This window comes from Aspergillus versicolor (genome assembly GCF_001890125.1).
Source record: "Aspergillus versicolor CBS 583.65 unplaced genomic scaffold ASPVEscaffold_1, whole genome shotgun sequence".
NCBI classification, from domain to species: Eukaryota; Fungi; Ascomycota; class Eurotiomycetes; order Eurotiales; family Aspergillaceae; genus Aspergillus; species Aspergillus versicolor.
In genome coordinates, this window is record NW_024467524.1 from 3340343 (window position 1) to 3363964 (window position 23622).

The 23622-nt window shown below is 50.2% G+C and overlaps 9 protein-coding genes across 9 annotated transcripts; 4 read left to right on the forward strand and 5 right to left on the reverse strand.

The window, feature by feature from the left end:
• Positions 1 to 4372: 4372 nt before the first annotated feature.
• Positions 4373 to 4912, reverse strand: ASPVEDRAFT_24039 (proteasome assembly chaperone 4 family protein; the record flags this gene model as incomplete). The annotated part of the gene is made up of 2 exons (XM_040809619.1): positions 4373 to 4606; positions 4706 to 4912. 2 exons carry the CDS (start codon positions 4910 to 4912, stop codon positions 4373 to 4375), a joined length of 441 nt encoding a protein of 146 aa, XP_040662826.1.
• A 381-nt stretch (positions 4913 to 5293) lies between these two features.
• On the forward strand, positions 5294 to 6720 carry ASPVEDRAFT_122972 (carnosine N-methyltransferase family protein; the record flags this gene model as incomplete). Its single annotated transcript, XM_040806035.1, has 2 exons — positions 5294 to 5421; positions 5589 to 6720. The coding sequence occupies 2 exons, from the start codon at positions 5294 to 5296 to the stop codon at positions 6718 to 6720; spliced, it is 1260 nt and encodes a 419-aa protein (XP_040662827.1).
• Positions 6721 to 8420: 1700 nt separating this feature from the next.
• On the forward strand, positions 8421 to 10648 carry ASPVEDRAFT_119897 (Hsp70 family protein; the record flags this gene model as incomplete). The annotated part of the gene is made up of 4 exons (XM_040805748.1): positions 8421 to 8834; positions 8951 to 9883; positions 9942 to 10380; positions 10449 to 10648. The coding sequence occupies 4 exons, from the start codon at positions 8421 to 8423 to the stop codon at positions 10646 to 10648; spliced, it is 1986 nt and encodes a 661-aa protein (XP_040662828.1).
• On the forward strand, positions 10571 to 11416 carry ASPVEDRAFT_268774 (uncharacterized protein). Its single transcript, XM_040809959.1, has 2 exons — positions 10571 to 10881; positions 11004 to 11416. The coding sequence occupies exons 1-2, from the start codon at positions 10668 to 10670 to the stop codon at positions 11186 to 11188; spliced, it is 399 nt and encodes a 132-aa protein (XP_040662829.1). The 5' UTR covers positions 10571 to 10667; the 3' UTR covers positions 11189 to 11416.
• ASPVEDRAFT_269548 (uncharacterized protein) lies at positions 11382 to 12429 on the reverse strand. Its single transcript, XM_040809965.1, has 2 exons — positions 11685 to 12429; positions 11382 to 11630 (listed from the first exon to the last, which is right to left on the reverse strand). Exons 1-2 carry the CDS (start codon positions 12227 to 12229, stop codon positions 11576 to 11578), a joined length of 600 nt encoding a protein of 199 aa, XP_040662830.1. The 5' UTR covers positions 12230 to 12429; the 3' UTR covers positions 11382 to 11575.
• A 3287-nt stretch (positions 12430 to 15716) lies between these two features.
• On the forward strand, positions 15717 to 16929 carry ASPVEDRAFT_24042 (heme-dependent oxidative N-demethylase family protein; the record flags this gene model as incomplete). Its single annotated transcript, XM_040809620.1, has 2 exons — positions 15717 to 16450; positions 16530 to 16929. 2 exons carry the CDS (start codon positions 15717 to 15719, stop codon positions 16927 to 16929), a joined length of 1134 nt encoding a protein of 377 aa, XP_040662831.1.
• A 708-nt stretch (positions 16930 to 17637) lies between these two features.
• Positions 17638 to 18981, reverse strand: ASPVEDRAFT_49129 (uncharacterized protein; the record flags this gene model as incomplete). Its single annotated transcript, XM_040814123.1, has 4 exons — positions 17638 to 17685; positions 17789 to 18309; positions 18366 to 18798; positions 18880 to 18981. The coding sequence occupies 4 exons, from the start codon at positions 18979 to 18981 to the stop codon at positions 17638 to 17640; spliced, it is 1104 nt and encodes a 367-aa protein (XP_040662832.1).
• Positions 18982 to 19564: 583 nt separating this feature from the next.
• ASPVEDRAFT_119010 (uncharacterized protein) lies at positions 19565 to 20332 on the reverse strand (the record flags this gene model as incomplete). The annotated part of the gene is made up of 3 exons (XM_040805659.1): positions 19565 to 19937; positions 19993 to 20154; positions 20214 to 20332. 3 exons carry the CDS (start codon positions 20330 to 20332, stop codon positions 19565 to 19567), a joined length of 654 nt encoding a protein of 217 aa, XP_040662833.1.
• A 1142-nt stretch (positions 20333 to 21474) lies between these two features.
• Positions 21475 to 22679, reverse strand: ASPVEDRAFT_122222 (putative mitochondrial phosphate carrier protein (Mir1); the record flags this gene model as incomplete). The annotated part of the gene is made up of 4 exons (XM_040805965.1): positions 21475 to 21570; positions 21655 to 21949; positions 22010 to 22429; positions 22546 to 22679. 4 exons carry the CDS (start codon positions 22677 to 22679, stop codon positions 21475 to 21477), a joined length of 945 nt encoding a protein of 314 aa, XP_040662834.1.
• Positions 22680 to 23622: the final 943 nt, after the last annotated feature.

A 23622-nucleotide genomic window follows, 5' to 3' on the forward strand; every position in this document is an offset into this window, starting at 1 on the left:
TGATTGCGAATCTGGGGCGCAAACGTATGCTTCGTGGGATTTGCCCGGCTCCTTCACGAGATTCGAGGCAAATTTCCAATTTCCAGGCCGTCGGGGAGGTGGCTTGCGCTTGTTGTCATGAGCACTCGTCAGTTGGGGCCTATAGTTCGCTGGGTCACAATCCCCTCATCATTCTTGGTTGATTGCTCGAGATCAGACCTCTCAGCAAAGTTAGGCACATCCCGAGATCGGCGGTGGCAGTGTCTCCGAGGTCCCTGGAATTCAGCCTGTCTGTCGTTCGTTGAGCTTTCGTTCCAGTCGGTTACCTTGGTCCACCGCCGTCCCACAAACAACGGGAGGAGATACACTTTCTAGAAGCTTTGGTAGCGGCGGTACTATTGAGTATTGATCGGGTGAACAACAGCCTCGAGTGGCGCTGGGATTCGGCAATAGCCAGGGCTCAATTCAATCCCACTGTCTGTGACGAATGCTCATATGAACGAACATCTGGGGCGGGGCTGCTCTCCCACTCCTACTCTGACCTCAAGTGGAATGCAACGGCAAGCTGCTCATCTCCTTTGCCGAGAAGGAGTGGAAGTCAAACTTAAAAATAGCTAAGGTAAGGTTCCCACGTTGACTTGCCGGGTTTACCTTATTTCCCTGCACCCCATCTTGTGTGGCTTGATTCGGACTTCCGGCGTCATCTTCATCTCGACAGGTGCGAACCCGCCGCAACTCTTAATCTCTTTCCTCTCCACCGATCGATCTTCCTTGTTCTTCCCTCCGAGTGCTCGGCCGAAATTCTCGATCTGTACATCCATTCGGACTGCTCTTATCCACTATTGGCCGCAAAGTTTGAACACTAGACAGGGTCGATGGGCAGGTCGACTGGTAGACGGCGGAGTCAAGCAGGAGATATGGAGTTTGCACTCTGATAAGCGAATCAAATCCCACAAGGCTTCAGCAGAGGAGGCCTGATTATTGACGATCGTCCTCGGAATCCTTCCCTCGGCTGGCAATTGGACGGACCACATGGAAGTGAACCATCAAAAGAAAGAAGCAACGACGGTGACGAGTGACGACACAGGAATCCTGATGGAGGGCAGGCAAAAGTCCACCCAAACCGGAGACGATTGACTGAGCTGGAGCCCGAGGCTGGTCCCCGGACCCAGACCCCCAATAATCGTCCCAAATGGTGTTGCTGGAGCCGCTGGAACCTCTCCCTTTGGCTTCCGCGCAAATTATCCGGATTTTTTCCGAACCATCACCGTCGACCGCTGTGTCGCCACGTTCGGATCGTTCGCTAAAAACATCCGCATTGGGTGTTAAACTGTCGCCATGCAATGTCCATGGGAAGATCTTAATGAAATAACGTTAATTTTAGTGGCCCGTTCGGTCGGTCCAAGGGCCTTTGCCTCGTGCTTGTGGCGGTGTCAACCAAGCAACTAGCCGAAGGTTCTTTTCTTGACGCGTTGGCTTGTCTACGCTGTAGCCAGTCAGCTTCCACGAGTGACATCCTTTTGGTGATCTGATCTCTGGGTGGCTGACGCTGGTTGCTGGATGTGACTTTGCGATGGATGCGAAACGCAATCCCACGCTCTCGAACCTTAGTGTTGACTTGGGCTTCGATGCTCCTCCCTGTATGAGCTAGCTTACAGCAATCTCCTCAAATTTGGGTTGCATCAAACATGAAGCAGCCGTCAGGTATCTCCACCGTCCACAAATCTCAATCTCACATCATTCCATCATTTCCATGCCAAAAAAAGCTCGGGGAGCACTTGCCCAGTGGGTCCCGCTCTCTTTTTTTAGGTGCGGCGGAAAACTTCTCCCGAACCAGTCGATTCCGTTATGGGGTAAACCCGCCCACTTCACTCGTCTTAGTGGGCAACAGAGATGCCATGTGCAAGCTCAACTTCAAATCCGTTATTTTCTCGACCCATTGGTTTCGTTTCCCCCCTGCCTAACCGATGCGGAACGAAGCGACCGTCATCGCTTGCATCGGACTATTGCAAAACTTACAGGGAGCCTTTCCAGACACGAAGCCAACGACGGCACCCTACCAGGATCATCCTTGTCAGGTCACTCCATGATCGTTGTTAGTCGAAACACCGGTTCATCCTCGGAATGACAAAATAGACATATTCTTACTGGTCCAGGAGCCAGGCTAATTTGGGTATGCCGTGTTCCCCGCACAAAATGGGCATGAGACTGTGATCAGACGGCAGACGAGGCCGTCACTTCAAGCTCGAACCCATCCTCATGAATGGCCGACGAATAATTGCACGTGTTTTGTGTTGTTCGCCAACACCAGGGGCAGTCATCTTGCATATGAAGAGAGAGGAACAATGCGAACAAATTGGACCATGAACTCCGACACCGTATACTCTTCGGTATTGGCATGATTACTCAAGAACCATCAACATGTGATGATTTATGCCCCGTATATTCATATACTTCCATACGCAAGGGACCGGCGTCAATTCGCAATCCAGCTTGCTCGATAACGAACTAGTTACCAGTCTCGCATAAGCGATCCACCACTCAGCGCTAAACCTTGGCTAATAACAAGTTGACAACAAATCCAGATCAGCTCCTGGCCTGCACCTTAGTTGAGCCCTTCAGCGTGCAAGCTGTGCTTCTTCTTGTCATTGGACAGGATTCAATAATCGGCCTGAGCTCCACTGGGCTGAGACCGGACCGAGGGGACTTTAGACGAAGAGTCAAAGACGGGTTGAAGATTAAAGTAACGTCACAGGCTGCTGCTTCTCCGTATTACGGCATGCGGATGGAGAATACGAGAAATCACTTCAGTGTTCTCTGCGGAAGGTCAGATTGATATTATTAACTACCTGACAGCGTCAGCAACTCAGCATGGCTATCGGTAACGTACTGAAGGACGTTGCAAAGTCGTGCCAGGTGAGATGTCCTTTTCGCCTGTCTTTCATGGCTCACAACTTCGCAAGTACGACGTAGGTACTACCATGTAGATCTTCTCTCCCACGTGGTTAACCAGGGATACAAAATACAAAGGAGGGACCACTCGGGATGCTCGCGTCATGAGGAGCGAAATTCGCCAGATGCACTAAAATCCAACGCCCGAGACAGGCCAAACCGTGAGGCCTAAAAGGCGCCATACATCGCCCAGGACTGCAGCGTGGGAACCCCTTCTTTGCTTCAGCCCTCAATGTCTGTCTGTCTGGGCCTAATTAATCCGGAACGGAGTGGGAGATCTCCTGTTGCCCTACACCGTACGGAGTAGAGATCCGACACTCCACCCGCAATCGGATCCTGGAACCTGCCTCGGTTCCGCTTCCGATCTTCACAGCCTGACTCGCATAGGCCACTGGTGACACTGGTTGTGTACTCTGGGTTTTGACCTTGACCCCACCCGCCAACCGCCCGTTTTCCCGTCATTTCTGGTACTCCGACCTTTGGGAACTGACTCTGGAATATGGGTTGACAAAATGAAGAGCTGTGTCCCCCTTTCCACCATGACTCGTTCGGTGTAGGGCTAGCATGCTGTGCTCCAAAGATTCTTGCTGCCGCTGTCTCCCGTTCTTGACATGCAAGATTGGGCCTCGTCTGTCCAACCGGAGTTCATGGCCCATAGCGCTAGAGCGGGAGGGCCCATCTTCGGAAGTTCGGGCTCTCGTCGTGAGCACTCTCGAGCGCTGGAGCCTGGGTCAGGCGTTGTGGGTGGTGCAGTGGGCACCTCGCGCTCCTTGACTCTTTGGGAAACGGTCCTTCGTTGCTGTTCTCTCGTCTAACCGACTATACAACTCGAGGATCTTTGGCTCTTTACCAGCCCGTTCTTGCTTAGATTTTGCTTCGAACTTAGCAACAAGGCTCTGCTACGCTGATTAAACTGATCGAGGGTTTGAGGCTAACTTCGGGCATGGCTACCTTTCCGGGAACTGCGCAGCACGCACGTCCTTCTTCTCAGGGATGGTCAACCGTCCGGGACCGTCAGCTCTGCTCTTGTGCGGCGCGGCCTCCTCCGCCACCGGTCGTCAATATTGCCGATTCGAGATGGAATTGGAGCTGGATGTACAGTAGATCATCAAAACCGCTGAACGCGCGGTAGTTTTTATCGGCAAATCCCGCGTTGCGAGTTGCGACCGACGGAAAATGCGCCGAAGATATGCCTAAATCTGACTTGACTATCGGGATATGCATAAGTAGCCCAAGCATACATCAACAAAATCTCCCGACCGACATCTCGGAGGCTAGGAGTGTACACCGGTGTACACTGTGTACCTGGGTCTTCGGTCGACGGTCGTCGCCAAAACAACGAATAAGAAGCAGGTCCCGACCAACGCTAATGCTAGAGTCTCGACAACCCGCCAACACAAATAGGCCAAGCCTCGTAAATTAGATGCCTGAGTTATCGCTATCATGCGGGGCTCTTCCGCTCATCCCATCTCGCCATCACCTTATCCACAATTCCCGTCAGGCCCTCCATTTCTTCCTCAGGCAGGAGCCCAAGCGCGACCGGGTCAATGCTGCATCCGACGTAAACGGGCACGCCCATGCGCCGGGCCAGAATTTTAGCTATGCGGGTGGCGTATTCCTCTGTCGAGGGAGAGGTGTATAATGTTGTCGAGATGGTGGAGCGAGGAGACACGCGCTAAAATAGGAATCAGTACCGAGCTGGAATGGCTTTCTGGAAACAACTTGCGACAAGCGAATGATAAGCTAGAGCGGAATGAATGGCAGGTATACTAACGTCGGGCATGGCGTAAATGAAACTCCCCATCGGTTTCACTGTTCCGGATGAGTCTCCCGGTGTTGAAGTAGCCAGGAAGACCATTGCACAGGTGTCCAGCACCGTGAGGTGGACGTGAGCTGTCGTGTGTAGAGCGTTGGGGAGGGGAAATGACAGCTCCGTCAGCTGGGATTGCGGCGCCAGCGCTGGCCCTTGGACTTCAGCCATTGTCGGGTTAGTACGTTGAGGCCCCCTTCTTGCTCCTCTTCACAGTTTTTGGATAGTAAATCGTGGTGGGCCGGAAAAGAGAGTGTTAGTGGATGGTTTATGTCTTGATTCACTTCACTGCAGTCAGAGTCGAGGATGGTAAAGGTTGTGGTGTTTCCCCGCCAAACCCAGGGCGGGTCCCGCACTTCACTGCGCACTCAACTTTTGCTTCATGGAATCGTTGCAGCCACACAGATATCATCGTTTCCCTCTGCTTATTCCCACCTGGTGGCAACATATGAAGAGATATTTAGTTGGTTTTTTGTCGGGTTTACCTCAGCTTCCGTCTTAGACTCTCATCTGTTTTTCGCATAGCGTGAACAATTACTAAATCCATGCAATATGGTTTCCGACACGCACTCTCATGAGCACGAGGAGCTGGACGAAACCCGCAGCTGGGCCGGCGATTTCGACCCACTGGGCGAGGCCTCTGAACGGAAAGTCCTCTTCGCAGCATTCGATTCATTTAGGTAAGTGATCCCAGTCCATGGGGGCGAGGGTATCTAGATGGCCACTTGACTATGTTTCGCGGGGCCAATCTCGAAAAAAAAATAAATAAGATAACCGTTCCTCTAATATTTATCCTCGTCAACCCAGCACATAAACGGTAGATTCAGTTGCTAATATTAGCCAACAGACAATATCGACGGAGTGCTCATTTGACTACTACGCATCGGCGGCGTCAGGCATTCTACGCTTTGCCCAAGGAACATTGGCAGATGCTATCAGAGCCGCCGTTCTCACTCCTAGACAATTTCAACAAGGTCGATGATGCCATCGATGTGAATGCAGACCTTGCGGATGCTATTATCGAAACGGGTCTCTCGTCATTTGGTCTCCCTGCGAACCCAGACCGGACGGATCCGTCTCAAAACTGGCATGGAATTGCTACAGCTGCCGATGTCAACAAGGCTCATTCTACGATCAGACAGTTCTACCGGGATTGGAGTGCAGAGGGCCAATCTGAGAGGGATGCGTGTTACGGGCCCGTTCTGGAAGACCTAGATCGGGAGTTCCCCGATAAACTTGACCGGGATGAATATGTCAGAGTCCTCGTTCCCGGTGCTGGACTGGGAAGGCTCGTCTTTGAGATATGCCGGGCCGGATTTGCTGCTGAAGGGAATGAGATCTCCTATCACCAGTTACTGGCGAGCAGCTGGGTTTTGAACCACACTGCCGGCGCGCAGGCTCACGAGCTGTACCCGTTTGCTTTGCATTTCTCGAACATATTATCAAGGGAGCAGCAGCTACGCAAAGTTATGATTCCAGACGTTCATCCTGGTGCTGCGATGCTTGAGGCTCAGTCTAATACACAAACGCCCTTTGGTACAATGAGTATGTCGGCGGCCGACTTTGTGGTTCTGTATAGCAACCCGTCTCAAAAGGACGCGTTTGACGCAGTTGCTACGGTTTTCTTCATCGACACTGCCCCGAATCTTATTCGATACATCCAAGCGATCCGAAACTGCCTCAAACCTGGTGGAATCTGGATCAACGTTGGACCCTTGCTATGGCACTTTGAGGACGGTCACCAGCGTACCCACAGCGGGAACGACGACCACGAAGGCGAACGTAACCAGGGAATTGGAGAGCCTGGGGGTGTCGAATTGACCGAGGAGGAAGTGTTTCTTCTTATTGAACGCATGGGGTTCAGAATTGAGAAATGCCAGTCCCCAGAGGAACGGCGAGAGTGCGGCTATATACAAGACCCCGACAGCATGCTCCGTCCCCTTTATCGGCCATCACATTGGCTCGCACGAAAGAGCTAGACTCCTCAGGGACCTGAAGAACAAGCGATTTCGACGAACAAGCCCTAGAAACTGGCCAAAAATAGGAACAAAAACGAGTCTGCCTTGCAGGATGCGTATCAAAGTGTGGTAACGGTATGTAACGTACGTAATACCGCGATCGGCGGTACAGCCTTCAGCCGCAGCCAACAAAGGAACCCACCCGCAGAGGAGGTATGGACACAATTCTCTGGTCGGCGCATGGCTGAGCAGCGTGGCTGGAGTTGGGGTTTTTCTTTGGCAAAGACCGCTGGTTCCATGGGTTTTGGTCAGGGACGATAAGAATAGAACCAAGAGGAAGGCTGTCACTGGGTCGTTGGGAGCTATCGGAGATTTCAGTATGCATGGTCATTCTTATACTAGCTAGAGCTCTTATTGCTTCTAAAATTTTATTCTCAGATTTATTTAGGCTTTTTTCCCTTCTTATTCGCGTTGGAAGCTTAGGAGAAATTGAGATGGCGCCTGGTGCAACAGCGTCGCTCAGCTTTGGCGAAACTGAGCCTCGATCAAGCGGGAGTGGTGGTGCCAACCGGGGCCCAATGGACCCATGGGGCACCGCCTTCCAGATTCCCACCCGTCAACGGCGGTAGTCTCGTACCATACGTTACAGTACCATGCGCCCCCCTCTCTCTCCCGCTTTGCATGGAATTAAACTGTCCTCTGCAGGCATCAAGAAATAAGCAATGTAATTAAATCAGCTGCATTCCGGGCCTCCTGTTTTTATACTTAAAAAAGTTGTCGTGGTTGTGCGGTTGGAGACCGTCAGTTGTGGTCAATTGTTACGCTGTTAAGAACAAGAACAAACTGGACCCCAAATGCCATTTGTTCGAACGCTCGTATCTGACAGGAACATTGATTATTCTTTAATCTTTTCCTTTTCTCCCATCTCCTTTTCTTTCATACCCCCCGGACCAGAGCTGCTTGAATCCTTCATTCTGACGAGGGATTGGCATTAATAATCATTTGACTCTGTCCGCCTGTTCTGCTGTCCTGAGCGTTCCTCGTGTCGGTCTGCACTCTAAAGCATCACAGTCAGCCTCCAAGCCCAGGCACGATTCATTGCAGGAAAACAATTCGAAGTTCTTCTCGCTCGATTCCTTAGCCTTGCGAGTCGCCTCTCCCCCGAGATTCATCTCGTTCCTGCTCTCTGCTCCAGTCGTTTCTACCCTCTGCTTCTTCCCCTCTTTTTTCAAGGCCCGATACGACCTGGATCCAGCCCACTGCTTGGCCAAGCGCTGCATTGCATCGCAACAATAATTCATTGATTGAATAAAATACCCTCTCTTTCACTCCGACTGTTCCCAGTCTCTGACAGGCACTGCCTCCTCCCATACGAGTTCCACTCGCACTAGTCCTGTGGTCCTTTCAGCCTTCCTCTCCCGCTCTCGTGTTCTCTCCCTCTCCTCTTTCTTTACTTCTCTTCTTCCCCCCTTGTTCGACTCTCTTCGGCTCCCGCCATTCACATGGAATCGATGAGCTCGCGATTCAAGTCGTTTAGCTGGAAACGAAGCAAACAACAACAACCAAGTGTCTCTTCGATAGCTCCTGCTGAATCCATCCACTCCCCATCCACACGAACGCTCGTCTCTTCGCCGCCTCCAGCTCCGACTTCCAATCCCGCCCCCTCGAACGCATCCACCAGTTCTCACCCCGGCCAAAACTCGTCAGAAACCAGTCTTCCGATGAACAACCAGAATCAAATGGGCCAACCGCCTAGCTACACCTATAATTCTGTAGCTGGGCGGCCAACCAGCCCCATGCCCCCCGCTGGTGGGCAACAAATGCCGCACCCGCTCAATACCAACATTCCTTATCCCGGGCAACAAACCCTGGGCGCTCCGCCCGTCTATGGCATGCAGCAACAGCAGCCTGTTGGGATGGGTCGGGGATTGCCAACGGGGCCTGCCCCGTACGGGCTCCGAACGAACCCCGCTCACGAAGTCGAGGGTGCGGGGCGGAGCAAGGCTTCGCTTATTGTAGGAATTGATTTTGGTACAACTTTTTCTGGTGTCGCATTCGCTTTTGCGACCAACAATGAGGCGCGAGAGGATATTATCACTGAATGGCCTGGAGCTGGTACTCACACAAAACAGAAGGTGGGTCCCCCCTCCCCCCAATCCGCAACCCCCACCAGAGCTGTGGCCACGGGAGTCATCGTCTACATTTGTTTACCTTGGGCTATGAAACTGACCACCTGAATTTCTTCTACTAGATCCCCACTGTTTTGTACTATGATCAATACCAGGAGGTGGTAGGATGGGGTCCCGACATCGCGAATGCGCTGGCCCCAACCGGTTATCCGAAGCAAGGAGTGCAGAAGGTCGAATGGTTCAAGCTCCAGCTTATGCTTTCGGGTAACACATACATCGACCCCATCAACCTGCCGCCGCTCCCACCAGGCAAGTCGGAGATTGATGTTGCGGCCGACTACCTCTTCAAGTTACGTCAGGCGATGCGCGCCCAGTTACAAAAGACACTCGGTGAGGTGTTCACAAGAGAGGAACGTAACATCAAGTACTACCTTACGGTGCCCGCGATCTGGAACGATGCAGGGAAGGCGGCGACCCGCGCGGCGGCTCTGCAAGCTGGATTCTTGCGAGACGAGAACGACAACCGCCTGACGTTAATCTCAGAACCGGAAGCCGCTGCACTGTTCTGTGCCAAGACCGGTCTGTTGAACCTCAAGGTCGGTGATGCGATCTTGATTGTCGACTGTGGTGGAGGTACGGTAGATTTGATCGCATACGAAGTTGAGGAAGAGCAGCCATTCAGCGTAGCTGAGTGCACTGCCGGGTCTGGAGACTCGTGCGGTTCGACAGCCCTCAACCGCAATTTCAGTAATATCCTGCGTGCGAAGATCAGAAAAATGAAACTTCCTGATGGATCGCGGACGGCTGGAAAGGTGTACGCCAAGTGTATCATGGACTTTGAGAACCGTATTAAGGCCGACTTCCGGAACAACGGTCAGAAATGGGCGGTAGACGTCGGTATCGAAGCGGACTTCCCTGATGCTGGAATCGAAGAGGGTTACATGACCTTCACCAATGAGGAGATTCTCCAGTGTTTCGAGCCTGTCGTCAACCGCATCCTTGAGTTGGTTCGTAACCAGATCATCGCTATTCAAGCGCAAAACCGGAATTTGCAGGTACGTGCCCTATAGGTCATATTATAAAGGAATGTTTGGAAGTCTAATGAAGCTGCAGAATGTGCTCGTCGTCGGTGGATTCGGCGCCTCGGAGTATCTCTTTCAACAAATCAAGCTGCACGTACCTCCTCAGTATCAGTCCAAGGTTGTCCGACCCATGGACTCCGTCGCTGCGATTGTAAAGGGTGCCGTGACTGCGGGTATCACAGAGCGAGTTATCACTCACCGTGTTGCGCGTCGGCACTACCTGATGGCCACACTCCAGCCTTTCAAGGAAGGCTACCACCCCGAACAATACCGTGTTCCCAGTCTTGATGGCCGTGACCGCTGCAAGTACACCCGGCAAATATTCGTCCAGAAGGGAGAGCGGGTCAAAATTGGCGAGCCCGTCAAAGTTAGCTTCTTCCGTCAAGTTGCTCCGGGAGCAACTCTCATGTATGAGGATATCCTGTATGCCTGTGATGAGGACGTGTGCCCTGAATACACGAAGGATCCACGTAAGTCTAGTTCCACCCCTTGCAAAGCTTCATATAAAAGGTGCAATTCTAACCATCCTCCCCTGCAGGTATCAAGGAGGTCGTTACCCTGACGTCGGATCTTTCTCGCAAGAACCTCGAGACCGACTTCGAGCGCATGGACACACCTCAGGGCACTTTCTACCGTGTATATTTCGACATTTATCTGACACTTGACGGCAGTGAGTTCAGCGCTGAGTTAGTCTGCCAAGGCGAAGTTATGGGACGATGCCGTGCGAAGTTCAGATAAGCCAACTTGGAAGAGGCAAATGAATTTTCACGATAAACGAAAAGAAAAGCAATTATACGGACCTCCCCATGGAAAGGATCTTTTTATTTTTACTTTTTTCACCTCGCTTTCCTTCAGCACCATCCCACTCGAAGAAAGGACGGTGAAGACAGCTGGACCAGATGTCTTATCTCCAAACCACGGCCCAAATACACACGAATCCGTTTTAGGTCAACAGCAATGCACCGAAGGGCGTTTAAATCCTCTAATTCAACACCTTTCTTTGGTCTTGTCCATGACAATTCACAACTTTTGAGATCCCATTTTTTACTCCCCATTCTTGCTTTTTCCCCCCACTCACCTTCCCTATTTTGGCTCATGTTGCGACTTTTTTTTATTCCGAGTTTCCCTGACAAGTTTCTTCAGCCAAGCTTCTTCAATGCCGCATCTCTCTCTTTCTCTCTCTTTTCCCCACTCGCCGTGGGGTCTGTTGGTTATTCTGCCTCTGTTGTTTTTTTCGGCCCATTCATCTACCTGTCTGTTCATCTATTGACTGATTGATCGGTTGCGGCTATCTTTTTTTCTCTTTTTTTTTTTTTGGATACCTTTACCTATCTACTTAGGTTATACATATTACATAGCTATGATTATTGACTCATGATATTTTTGCCGTCTCTCTCAATCTCCCACATTCTCTTCGACGTAGTACATGGGGTAATAAGTTTGTCGATAAGATAAGGTTTTGTCAAGGCTATCAGATACTCGACATGCAAAATGCTACGGAGAAATAACTATAGATACTTAATTTGGGATGCTGGGCGATCGCTTGCGCAGCCATATCTCCATTGTTTATAGACAAACACCCAGGAACGCCCCACCCCCCAACTCTGTTTGCCTGGTGATATTATATGGATGATAACAGCAGATATTGGTGATGATCATTAGATCCTATAGATTTGATACTAAACGTTGAAGTTGAAGAGCTACTAGGCAGGAGCGACATCTTCGCTCCTTCCATTATCGTATTCGAAGACTTGGGGGNGGGGGGACAACGCACTGTAGATTGAGAATTCTCTTGTTTCTTTTTCCTGCGTCCTGATTTCCCGCTTTTATATATTTATTCATTTTTTGGTCTGTCCTCTTCATTGATAGAGCCAAGGTGGGATTTGGTTCTTGTCGATCAATCTGGTTGCCGTGTTGAGCTTTGGGGGCTGGTGGAGAGATGGATGGATAGACATCTGGACAGGTAGGTAAATGGACGATCAATAAGATGAGATTTCCCATGATTTGTGATGAGGCTGGAGGAGAGATTGGCTGGTGTTGGCAACTGACACGGAGCTCTGCGCCAGTATATTTAAGCCCGTTTGCAGATATCCTACATATATATCTATCTCCGGTCGGGGGCTGCGTCGGCGAAGAAAAGGAAAAACGACACTTGGGAAACCCATCTGCAGCTCCGTTGGAGGCATCCGAATGGCTCCAACTATTGACTCGATCTAGAATCGAGAGCGTCGTTCTGCTTTTTGCTTTTTTTTTCTTTTCTTCCACGAGCCTCGGACAAGTCTCCGAGTTCCAGAGCGACGTACCCTCTCCCTGGGTCATGGTTACTTTTTCCTTGAGTGATTGTGTGGTTCGAAGCTACGTCGATGGCTTGAGACTATCTCGCTACTTTAATCGTCTGCTCGGGAAAAGAGTGGCTGATGTTGATGACCTGAATTTATACGGATCGAGACCTTCAGTTACCTCTACACCCCCAGACGCATCATTCGACCTTGAATTTATTTGCCCGCACTTGGTCACTGGTAACGACCAGCTAACACGGACCTCATGAATTAGGCAGGTGAGACACAGAGCGGCTTGCGGGATTCCACATGGCTCCATTGTGCAGACATCCCAGGCATCCATTCCTCGATGAAGCGCTCTTTGGACCTAAACACAGCCACAGCCTCTCCCCGTGTTGACTCAGACTGTCGTGCAAAAGTTCCATAGGCTGGGGGATAAAAATGCGGAGAGCGATCCTTGCAGTTGCGTCACATCATAACAGCTCAGACAGACACGTCCGTGCACTTGGGGGATCCTTGCCCAATTCCCTGTGGTCTCATTGGATTCTGGGGTCGGCCGAAGGACAGCAAACTGGTGCTTGCCTTCTCGTGGGCAAGACACAAGCGACTAGGCACCATTGGAGTCAAACTAGACCAACATGAGAAAGAGGCCGTGTGCCTGCCAGTGCTCTGGAGGAGTGCCGTTTGGCTGCAAAGCTGTCAATCCCCCTGCGCTGCTCGATCTAAGACCGGTGTTCCGTGCGCAATGAGGGGGCTGCATTAGTTATATCGCGGGGTCACGCCGGCTCGGTTTGACCGGGACCCATGGACAATTGGACATACACTTAGATTGTTTTCTGTCATCGAAACCATCATTACCAATGGAATTGCGCATCGGAGTTTGCTATCTGTGCCCGTGACCTTGAGCCTGACAGGCCAGGTGTCTCGAAGGGCATGAGACAAATGTCATGTTCGGGCGAATAATTCCTCGGAGGACTTATTATTGCCTCTGCAAGTCTGGAAGGACAGTGTGAAGGGGCCAAGCACAAGCAACGAATAAGGAGCCCAAAAGAACCTGGAAAAGCCCAGGTGAGAGACAAGGAACGGTGAGCACAAAGAGAAAGTCAAGAGATGTCATAAAAAAAAGTAAAGAGCAGCTAAATGGGATTAACTCGACGAAACGGGAGCGTAGGTTCGGAAAACCTTCGAAAAGAAGCCCGGCAAGAAATGAAGAGGAGAAAAGGCCGAGCAAAAGACGGGTCGACAAGGGACAGGAAAGCGCAAAGTAAAAAATAATAAAAATAAAAAAAAAAAAAAAAAAAAAAATTTTTTTTTTNTAAGATAATAAAAATAATAATTTATATTATAATAATTTAATATAATATATATAAATATATATAAATGTAGATAAATATATATATTATAAGGAGCTGAAACGAGTGAAAGTTGCGAAAAGCATAGCATGAACAGTTTGCCCAGGCCCAGAGCGATGGGCCTGATGGCAAAAAAAAAAAAAAAAAAAAAAAAAAAAAAAAAAAAAAAAAAAAAAAGGGAAAAGGAAAAAGGAAAAAAGAAAAAAGAAAAAAGAAAAGAGACATACCAAGAAGAACAGATAAACATCTTTTTTTCCTCTTGACACCACCGGGTCGAGGCGAAAAAAAGCGAAAGAAATCGAGTGTCGTACAGACATTGTGGTCTGTAGTACTGTACTCCAAAATAATATTAAGTAGCGGCAAGCGCGCTTTCCGCGATATGGGGCGGTTGCAGCGCAGAAACCCCAGATGGACCTCGCCGAATCTTGAAATCTCCTGGATCGGGCGGAGCTCTAGCCTCCATCCGACCCAGCAAGATGGAGACTGGTCCAAGAACGAAGCAGCTGGATTCTGAGCCGGTCATCGGGCTCATTTGCCCTGCTCGTCCTCCTGCTATTTTTGTTGAGTAAAGGTCGAATGTAAATCCTCGGCACCATGGTCGGCTCCATCGAACATGAAAGACCAGGTCCATTATCCATGAACTCAGCTGCTAATTCGTTGGGGGCGTTGCATTCGCTCAGGCGAGGTTCGGCATGAGGAGTAGCATGGCTGTGCACAACAGTCGATGAAGAAGCCTCGCCTGCAAGGACACCTCATAGTACGTCAGTGTCGAGTCGGTTGACTCCAGACCGTCTCCAAGAACATCCCTCTCCATGATGCTAGTGTCAGCGGCGCCGACGGAACTCACTGACCACTCACTGACTTTGGAATAGTCAGACACACCCACAGCTTGCTTGAAAACATATGCCCTCTGTGTGGAGGGGCATGGGATATGGACCGCGAGTAGTTTGGTAGCCGCCTGACGGTGGTTTTATTACTTTTGAGGCTGGTGACCACCGACGCGGAGTTGGGGGTTGGCCCACGCAGCATCCCACGCGCTGACGGCCCTTAGAGAACTCCTCTGTTGCACAAGGGTAAGGTGATGTATGATCTTCAGCAAATCTCAATCTGGATGCTACTCGGGTGTTGTGAAAAAGGAACCTCCAAACTTGAGCGCTGGTGCGCTATTTTTGACTTTTCTCGTAATTCAATCAGCTACTCTCTTCCCCATTCTCTCTCGCTCTCTTTTTTCTTTTTTCTTCTTAGTCGTCGATATCGGAGAATTACGAAGTTGAATATCGAGTTCCACAGGAACAGAACCGCAGGAACCTGGGAGACAGCAAAACTTAGTAACAATCACATACAGCCTTTCGAGATTTGGCTTCAGCTCAGCTCACGAGGTCTGCCTTGACTCTTGAATCGTTGCGCACGGACGGATACGCGTGGGCTCGCCTGACGATTTTCGCCTTGGTTCTTCCTACAAGGGCTGGACAGAGCAGTCTAGTCGCTGGTGCCTTTTCCCCATAGTTTATACCATATCGGGTTAGCTTCGTACATCCTTGACTGCGACCCATAGCACGGTTACAGCGGTAGTGACGACTTAGCTACATAGTAGCCTTGCGGATCTCGAGCCAGAGCCTGAACCTGGTCCTGCGCCCTTGTTTGGGACTTCTTGTCCACTCAGACGCCCCATATCCCAGCGGATCCTACAACCACACCCCCCTCCTGCACTGACTTGACCCGAAGACTTGGTGGAGCTCAATTGACCTGAAAAGCTGAGAAACTCTGCTCGATCATGTGGATGCTGTCAGGTCCATTTTCTTTTTTGGGGCGGCAAGTTGCGGCTTTTGCGGGGAAAAGTAGAGCGTATCAGAGTTCAGCCAGGCACTCTGAACCAAAATTGCTGGGCTCCAAACTGTAGCAAATCGTATGACCCAGATGATGATCTTTGCTCCAGGGCCGCCTGTATAAGTATAACTGGAGCCATTGTCCCTGTCGAGGGAAAGAAAGTTTTGCTATGTTGAACCTTTTCTTTTCGCCGTCCGGTCAGGTTTGCTTTGTGGAGTTTCGAAGTGCGTGAGAATACTTGGAAGTTACCTGGAGACCAAGTTTCTTTTCCCTTTCTTTTTATTTATTCAGCCTATCTGTTGTTTTTCCCCCTTCTGTCCTCTTTGCCGCATGCTTTATACAAAAGAGATGAACCTCCTGGCGACCATTGGGCTTGCAATTCTGTTGCTCACCTTCATTGCCCTTAAGATCCGAAAAGACTTGCCCTCATGGCTTGCCACCGCCAAACGCATTGTCCAGCGTACCGACTGCGATGACATTAAGAGAATGGCACCATACCCAGCCCAGCCCATTAAGGGGAGGGATAGGTACCGGGTCATGATGGATATCCGCAAACTAGATGTGGAGAACTGGCTCACCTTAGACAAGAACTATATGGACGAGCATGTTGTCAGAGGCGAATTACTGGCAAATGAGAAAGAAAAGGTCCTCCAATGTCTACCAGAGTCATATGAAGCTTGCCTTGAGGCGTTGGAGGAAGTGGTCGAGTTTTTGACCCAACGATTTGCCAACATGTTCGATATGAAGAAGAACGGTGAGGAAACGACGGTTTACAACAAAGTGACGGGCGAAACATTCGTTTTCGGTGGAGACAGGTCGGGTCAGATGGACCCTCTCGAGATTGCCGTGAGGCTGACAATGGAGGACCTGAGCATTCTGATGAAGAATGCGGACGGGGAGTATTACCTGTTAGTACCCAAAATTCTGCACAAGAACCACCAGGCTAACTTGATATATAGGGCCGCAAGTGCAAGCCTATTTCCCGTAGGATGGACAGTGGCAGAACGAATTGGATGGACGATCTCCCAGCTGCACAACCCAGTTCCTTTATGGCACCAGCAGGTATCTAACTCTGTCAGCAAGTAAGTGAAATCTCGGAACAAACACCAGAAAGCAAAAGTCAGGGGGTAAGAAGTCAAATTAACATCGCATCAAATCTAGGTTTCTGTGTCGTCTGACCCCTGAGTCCCCTATGGAACGTTCCAACTATTTCGTTGAAGTAAAGCGGCCAGATGAGAAACTGTTTGATATTCTGTACCGGCCTACCACTTTATCTGAAGACAATCCGGACCCATCTCCGCGAGATCTCGTCATCCGCCGTGAACGGCAGACTTTCCGTAGGCTTCCTCGGACTGGTACAATTGTGTTCGGGGTCAAGACCTTCTTGACCACGCTGGATGAGCTCCCGATGCAGGAGCTTGAGAACTTGGTCAGAGAAGTGAAGAGTTGGCCGGAACACGTGGGTGAATACAAGGGCAGAGAAATCTGGGGAGCGAAGGCTCTCGAATTCTGTGAGAAGAAGCGTCAGCAGCAGAACGAATCCGAAAAAATGGATGTTTAGTCGAGATGGTAGTGAGGACAGGAAAGGAAAGGGCGCGGAGGGGCCCGTCAGGAAGAGGAAGGAGGAAATTGGTTTCGTTGCGTTTGAGCTTGCACTGGGAGGCTTTCTGTTGCATCACCATCACCATCACCGTTGTGGCATTTTTTGCGTGCTTTGCTTATTTATTTCTCGGTCTGCAAAACCCTGGGCGGGCGGCTATCTGCTTCAAAATGCATTTTATTTGCGTGCATCGGTCTGATTATCAACTTTGTCTTCTATCATTTGTTCTTGAGTCCTGTTGCGCTTTGGACAGCTAGCCGGGTGAGGAATGCTACGCGCGGAGAGGGGAAACTTTTTTGAATAGGCTGTTACAGTTGAAATTGTTTTAGCAACCATATGGCATTTGTTTGGGGGAGAGTTGACACAATTGGATTGTGGCGAAGTATTATCTTGATATGTACAGTAATATGCTCTAAATTTGAACAGTGCCCGGCGTCTTCAAAATCGAAGGAGGTAATATATATGTACGCTGAAATTTATGCGGCGAAACGGATATAAAAAAGAAGGAGGAAAGGAAAAGGAATACAAAGAAGAACAAAATGACTGACGGGGGGGTCGCAATATCTGCAGTTGGGTGTCAAGTTTAAGTCTAAATGACCTTCCATAGAAGGGTCAAAGGCAACGGTATCCCAACAGCTAGAAGACCAGAAAAAGTACTAGGTAAGAAGTCTAGATCTTTGCGCGAGGTGGTTCATCCTGCTTCAGCCTTACAACGCCCTGTAGGTTTCAATGTCAGCCGTTTGAACACTGCTAAAGGACACATGCCACATGGAATGCCAATCCATGCAAAGTTAAAAACGACAGGATGAAGTAAACATACCTCTTGCGTGCATGTGGCAATCAAAGTTCCGTCCTTAGCCCAGATCCTCTGCAGCACAAGGCCCCTCCCCTCACCAGCCCACGGACTCTCCATTTCCGTGAGCATCCATTCGTCTGCTCGGAACTTCCAAGGGTTATGGAAGTAAATGGAATGGTCGAGGCTGACCATCATACCAATTTCTTTGTGGTCCTTCTTGGCCTTCTCGTCCTGGAGTTTAGTTAAAGCTCCTTCTATACGGCGTCGCAAATCCGCTGCCTCTTCCTCCTTCAGCTCATTCAGTGACCGCGCAATGTCCTCGTCATCGAGATCAGAGGGATTCTTCAAAGCCTTCAAAGCCACTTGCAACTCCTTGGCGGACGAAAATCGCGGAACGTCATGTACTCGGGAAACGGTGCCAATGAAAAAGCTATCCGTAATGTATGCGAGAGCAGACAAGTGGGCGTGCTGGGCCCCCTCATCCGAGATCGTGCCTCTGGACCGAACCCAGCGCCTGAGCTTCTTCTCTTCGGGGCTGGAGTCGCCTAAATATGGTCAGAACAGCACCTCGTAGTTGTATAGTCCAGTCATTTCGACTCACGATTCACTATGCCAGCCCGAGCTGATTCAAACGGCCCCCTTCGAGCGTTATCGACATCGAACTTTTGCCGACCGGATGCGGGGTCAGCCGGAAGAGGAACAGGTGGCATAGACGAAGCATGTTGAAGCTTCTTCTTTCCACCGCTATTGGCTTTGCTGAAACTCAATGTGGTTGTGAAGATGGGCCGCCCTCGTTGCCTTGCCTGAACGGTTCGAGTAATAAAACTCCTTCCGTCGCGGACTCGTTCAACGTGGTAGAGAATCGGTATTTCAGAATCGCCTGCGAGGACAAAATAACAGTGCATGCTGTGCACGGCGAAATCGGCGGGGACAGTTCGCATTGCGGCCGCCAGAGACTGGGCGATTGCGGCTCCGCCGTAGATACCTCGGGCTCCCGGAGGATGCCATAGGGGGCGAGTATTGGTGAAAACATCCTGTAATCCCCCACAAAATCATCATCATGATTAGAAGAGTCTGTGGCAAGTCGCAAAGCAGGGAGAGAACTTATGACGAACAGGTCCAATGTCATCAACAGGTGTGAGGTCCAGGACGTTTTCGATCGGCGCCTTGGACGAGTCCAACTGTGGAGGTTCAAAGAGCGTCACCCGCTTCGACATCTTCGATTTATCCAGCTTGTTATTGCAGCGCAAGTCGAGTTGGTTGTTTTTGCAGATCACAGCATAAGTTTTGAGGGTTTCCAAGCAATTGAAAAGGGAGCAAGCCTGGGTTTTTCGAGGATGTTCTTCACGCGCTGTACCCACGGCTGGCCCGTTACGGTAATAGCCGAGGCGTTTTCTCAGCCGAGTTATTAATCAGTCCTCAATTCCCCATCGATATCGACCGGGCAATCGAATCAGGGCTAGTCTACTTCGTATCACTCACTTTCATAAAACAAGGATAAAAGAAGATCAGACCAATGATATTATTTAAGTAGAAACACGATGCTAGGTATCTTTCGCAAACACAGTAACCCAAACCTAAAACGCTCCTGACATGTGAAAAGTAAGCAAAGGCACGCCGTCCCAACATCATAACGACTCCCGTATGATGGATATCCCAAGATCGATGCAAAAATTACTCGTAGGGTGTCAAAATTGGCGCCCGTCAGTCGGACGGGGCAGTAAATGTATTCGTTGGTATAGAGCCGAGTTCCAACATACGGCGCCATGAATTCATTACTTCGTGAAATCTTGCAGTTGTTCAGCTAAAGTATCCCTCCTCGTTAGGCGTAGGTAGGAACGAATTAAGACGATCAGGATGGTTGACTCGGTAGGTCTTTTGTACGGCCCTTGGACTCAGTGACTTCCTGGAAGAGTTCTGCTCCAAAAGACGCTGCAGTTGCTGTCGCTGCATCTCTTCGTCGGTCAGAAGAATCGTTCCCCGGTTAGCGTTCCCAACTGCTTCGTTGACATCGCGTGAGTATAACCATAGTGCGCATAAAGTGTAGAGGAACGCAAACGCGGCGGAGAAACTCAGGCATAGGATCTCGAGAAGACCCAAGGGCAGCAAGTCCCGACAGAGAATATTGATAAGAACATTGAACAGCGCAAGGGTATTGGATACTAAGCAAGGACTGAGTCAAGTTAGCCTGGCAAGAGCGCGACGAGTCAGTCAACAGGTAAACATACACGAGTAATGATTGAATAAGGTACATCCGCTCATCAAAGTGTAACAGGACCAGGAAGAGAGAAAGAGAGTATGCGATTCCAATCAAGACAGATGAGACGATCACCGTGACTGTTTTATTGACATGGGGCTCATCTCCAAAGGCCAAGGGCATCACCAGAAACCTGCGCAATGGGTTTCATTAGCGAGATTGCGACTCAGTAAGGGCCGGTATGTGCTATACCCAACGAGTGCTAAATGAGAGGCCACTGAAGCAAGAAATGTGCGTAAGCTTTGCCCCGTGGGCTGGCTGACGGGCTGGGCCGGCGACCCTAACTCATGGTATTGAGAAATCGTCGACATGATGAGGACGATGTAGCGGATATCCCAAGGGGGGTTCCAGCTTCGAAAGAGTCGAAAGTGCAAGAAAAAGGGAGTTCTTTGTTCTCTGAACTCGATATATTGATCGACAGCGCTGACGGCCGAGCTAAGGAATTAAAGAGATGGGGAAAGGAGGGATGCGACCGCAAACAAGCGAATGGAATCCGCGGCGCAGGGCGAGATATTAAGCAATGATAGAGAGGTGCTGGTAGCAAAGTATCATGGTCCAATCGAAGCAAACGACAGAAACAACTTTGGAGTCGAAGATGTAATGAGATCAAGAGGAGCATTAACAGGAAGGGCCCGGGGGATGCTGGGATCTTCTTCAGCGACCGGACCAGCCACACTTGAATCAATTTAATCAGGTTAAATCAGCAGCAGACTGGGCGTTGAGTCGTCGATCCCCGGCCGTCAGCAAGTGACACCGTCCTGGACGCCTCACCCCCTCATTTCACTGGCCAGCACCACAGCGCGCTAGGTAGCAAATAGGCTAGGCAACGCGACGGGCTGGTCGTCATTTTTATTTCTCCAAGCTTGGCCTTCAGCTGGGACGACTTGATTATTTCCCGGTCCTTTTTATTTCAAGTTGGTATGACACGAGTTGCTATCCAAAACAGGGCCTGTTTAAGGCATCCGGTTTGGGGGTGTTGATTCGAAACCGTGGACCTCGTGGCCCTCCAGCAAGGAAGTTGGACACGAAGCTGCCCTTCTTTCGAACATGCAGTGATATAAATGGAGCAAGTCTAGTCCGAGGTCGGCTCAGCCACAATATTTGCTGCTCACTTAAGAGGCTCAAATCACCATCCAAGTCAAGGCTAATGCGTAAGATATTTGAGTTAAAAAAAGGATGCTATTTTTAACTTAACATTTCGGAACGAGATGATCAAGGGACAAGGTTACTTTGAAGATTGGGTTGGAGAACGTGGAGCCACGATTACATATCTGCATTTACAAAGCCTAATTATTCGACCGCTGCAGTCTCGCCAAATAATAAGTGTATTTTTAAAGAAAATCGAGTGGTCGTCAAGACTTTTCAGATGAAAAATCTACTAAAAACAATGTATAAGGCAAATCTAGTGCGCAATATAATACACCAAAACAGTCACAGCAATACAGACTCACGTCTATTTGGAGGGAGCAATCTCGACACCACCGGTGGCACCGAGAAGACGCTTGATGTCACCGTAGATGGCGAACTGACCGGCAGTGATGGTACCAATCTGTTAAGATCGTTAGCGTATTTGATACAGACGGGCTTGAGCGGGTTGCGGGGGAATTGTATCCAAACCTGGATCTTGACTTACCATGAAGAGACGAGCACCAATACCGGAGAAGCTGCCCTTGAGACCAAGCTCCTTAGCGATCTTGATCAGACGGGAGGTGGTGCCCTCACCGGGGAGACCCTGGGTCTTGTTGATCTTGGAGAGCATGGTGTCGGCGGGCTGGGAGACGATAGCGGCAGCGAAACCAGCAAGGAGACCAGCACCAAGGTTGACACCAGTCTTACCACCGTCGGAGAGGGAGTTCTTGTCGACAACAGAGAAGATGGCCTCGGAGAACTTCTCGAAAGCGACGAACTTGGCCATGGTGTAAGGAACCCTGTTAAAAAAATTGCTTAGTAATCGTTCGGGTCTTTGTCGCATTCGATCGGATACTTACTGCTTGAAGAGGATGGGACCGAAACCAGAGTAGAAAGCGCCAATACCCTCGTTCTTGAGGATCTTGGTGAAACCGCTCAGAAGACCGCTAGCGAACTCGGGCTGAGAGACAAGACGGATACGGGTAGCTTCAAGGGGGCAGAGGGCAATATCGGCAAAGAATTCAGCGGTAGCGGACGAGGCGAGGTAGATGGCAGTGCGGTTCTTGGAGGCGTTCTCAAGACCGAGCTGGTTGATCCACTGCTGCTTGAAGAATTCATAACCACCGAACTTGAAGGCACCCTGGAGGAAGTAACCGGCGGCGGTAGGACCGAAACCGGTAAGGAGAGCGCCAGCACCCTCGTTGGCAACGACCTGGCGGAAACCACCGATCATACCACGGTTGTATGTAGCCGGGTCAAGTTGGATTCTGGTCTTGACGCTGTGAAATCGCAGTATGTTAGCACGCAATTCAAGGCAAATTTCCAGAGAGCATATTTTCCGGCAAGGCGCGCTTTCACTGGACAAGGGCCAACGAGGGAAGCGATTGTAACTTACACATCGACAGGGGTGAGAGCACCGTGGGTGACGGAGCAGCAGACAGCACCAGCGAAGGCGAATCTGGAGTAGAGCTGGAGCCCAGAGAGGGGAGCAGGGGCGGCGGGAGCGTCAACCTTAGGAGCGGAGGCCATTATTACGGATTATGCGAGAGACTGTGTCTTACGCGGGAGAAAATGGAAAGAGGAGGAAAAGAAATGAAAGAGAGATGGGAGAGAGAAGAGTGGAGACAGATGGAAGAGGGCAATTGAAGGCCTTTGAGAGGATGAGATGCGAAGAAATTGAACTGGGAGGAGGTTGGAAGGGATGGCGACGACTAGGCCGGGACTAGGAAACGGCACCCGAAAACTTTTCGCCCTCTTGGCCGGTCCACCGCCGCTAACTCCGATCGCCCGGTCAACACTGCGATATAAACCTTGTGGCCACTGCTGGCTCGAATGGCGACCTCATGATGCGAAAAGTTACATCATCGTTGGAAAATATTTTGAAGCTGAATAAGAAAACAGACTTGGCGGACTCAGAAGAGTCTTGGGGCGCTTGGGCGCGGCATATACTCGGTGAATTGCCTGCCGGCTGTTTCCAGTCGCTCTCACTTCATATGTGCTACTGACCTACTATGTATCGGAGAGCTCGGAAGTCATAGCGCCTTCACTATCGCGAGCAGACCCGGGCGTGGAGTCCCGCGTCATTTCAAGGCGTTGAACGGAATATCTAACCAAAAGCTGTCATAATCTTTACAGCCTCAGGCATCAATGACGGCAGCCTCCCCGACGTCGACTTGATTGGTTCACCACATTTCCAATTGCTCCAGGTCGGTGCAGCTGCCATGGTAGTGCCTAACAACTGACCTCGAAGGCCAAAGGATGTTTCCAGGTTGTCTCAATCCTGGGCGTTCAGGTTAACTTTTGCATCTCTGGGCTTGTAGTTCAATCGAGTCACCACCTGAAAGGTCGCGTAGAAAAAGTACAATCACATCATGCGGCTTTACAGGGACTTCTAGTTGCCAGATACAAAACTTTGACATCCCTGTCGTCGATCCAAGCAGCTGTTAGACTTTACCAGATAAACTAAGCGACA

Excerpts from the sequence above, each read along its gene's own strand:
- ASPVEDRAFT_268774 (XM_040809959.1), top strand. The coding sequence starts at position 10,668 with ATGAATTTTCACGATAAACGAAAAGAAAAGCAATTATACGGACCTCCC. Across the intron at positions 10,882-11,003 it reads ACAGCAATGCACCGAAGGGC|TCATGTTGCGACTTTTTTTT; the intron begins GTTTAAATCCTC and ends CCCTATTTTGGC.
- ASPVEDRAFT_269548 (XM_040809965.1), bottom strand. The coding sequence starts at position 12,229 with ATGACCCAGGGAGAGGGTACGTCGCTCTGGAACTCGGAGACTTGTCCG. Across the intron at positions 11,631-11,684 it reads AAGAGAATTCTCAATCTACA|ATGTCGCTCCTGCCTAGTAG; the intron begins GTGCGTTGTCCC and ends GAAGGAGCGAAG.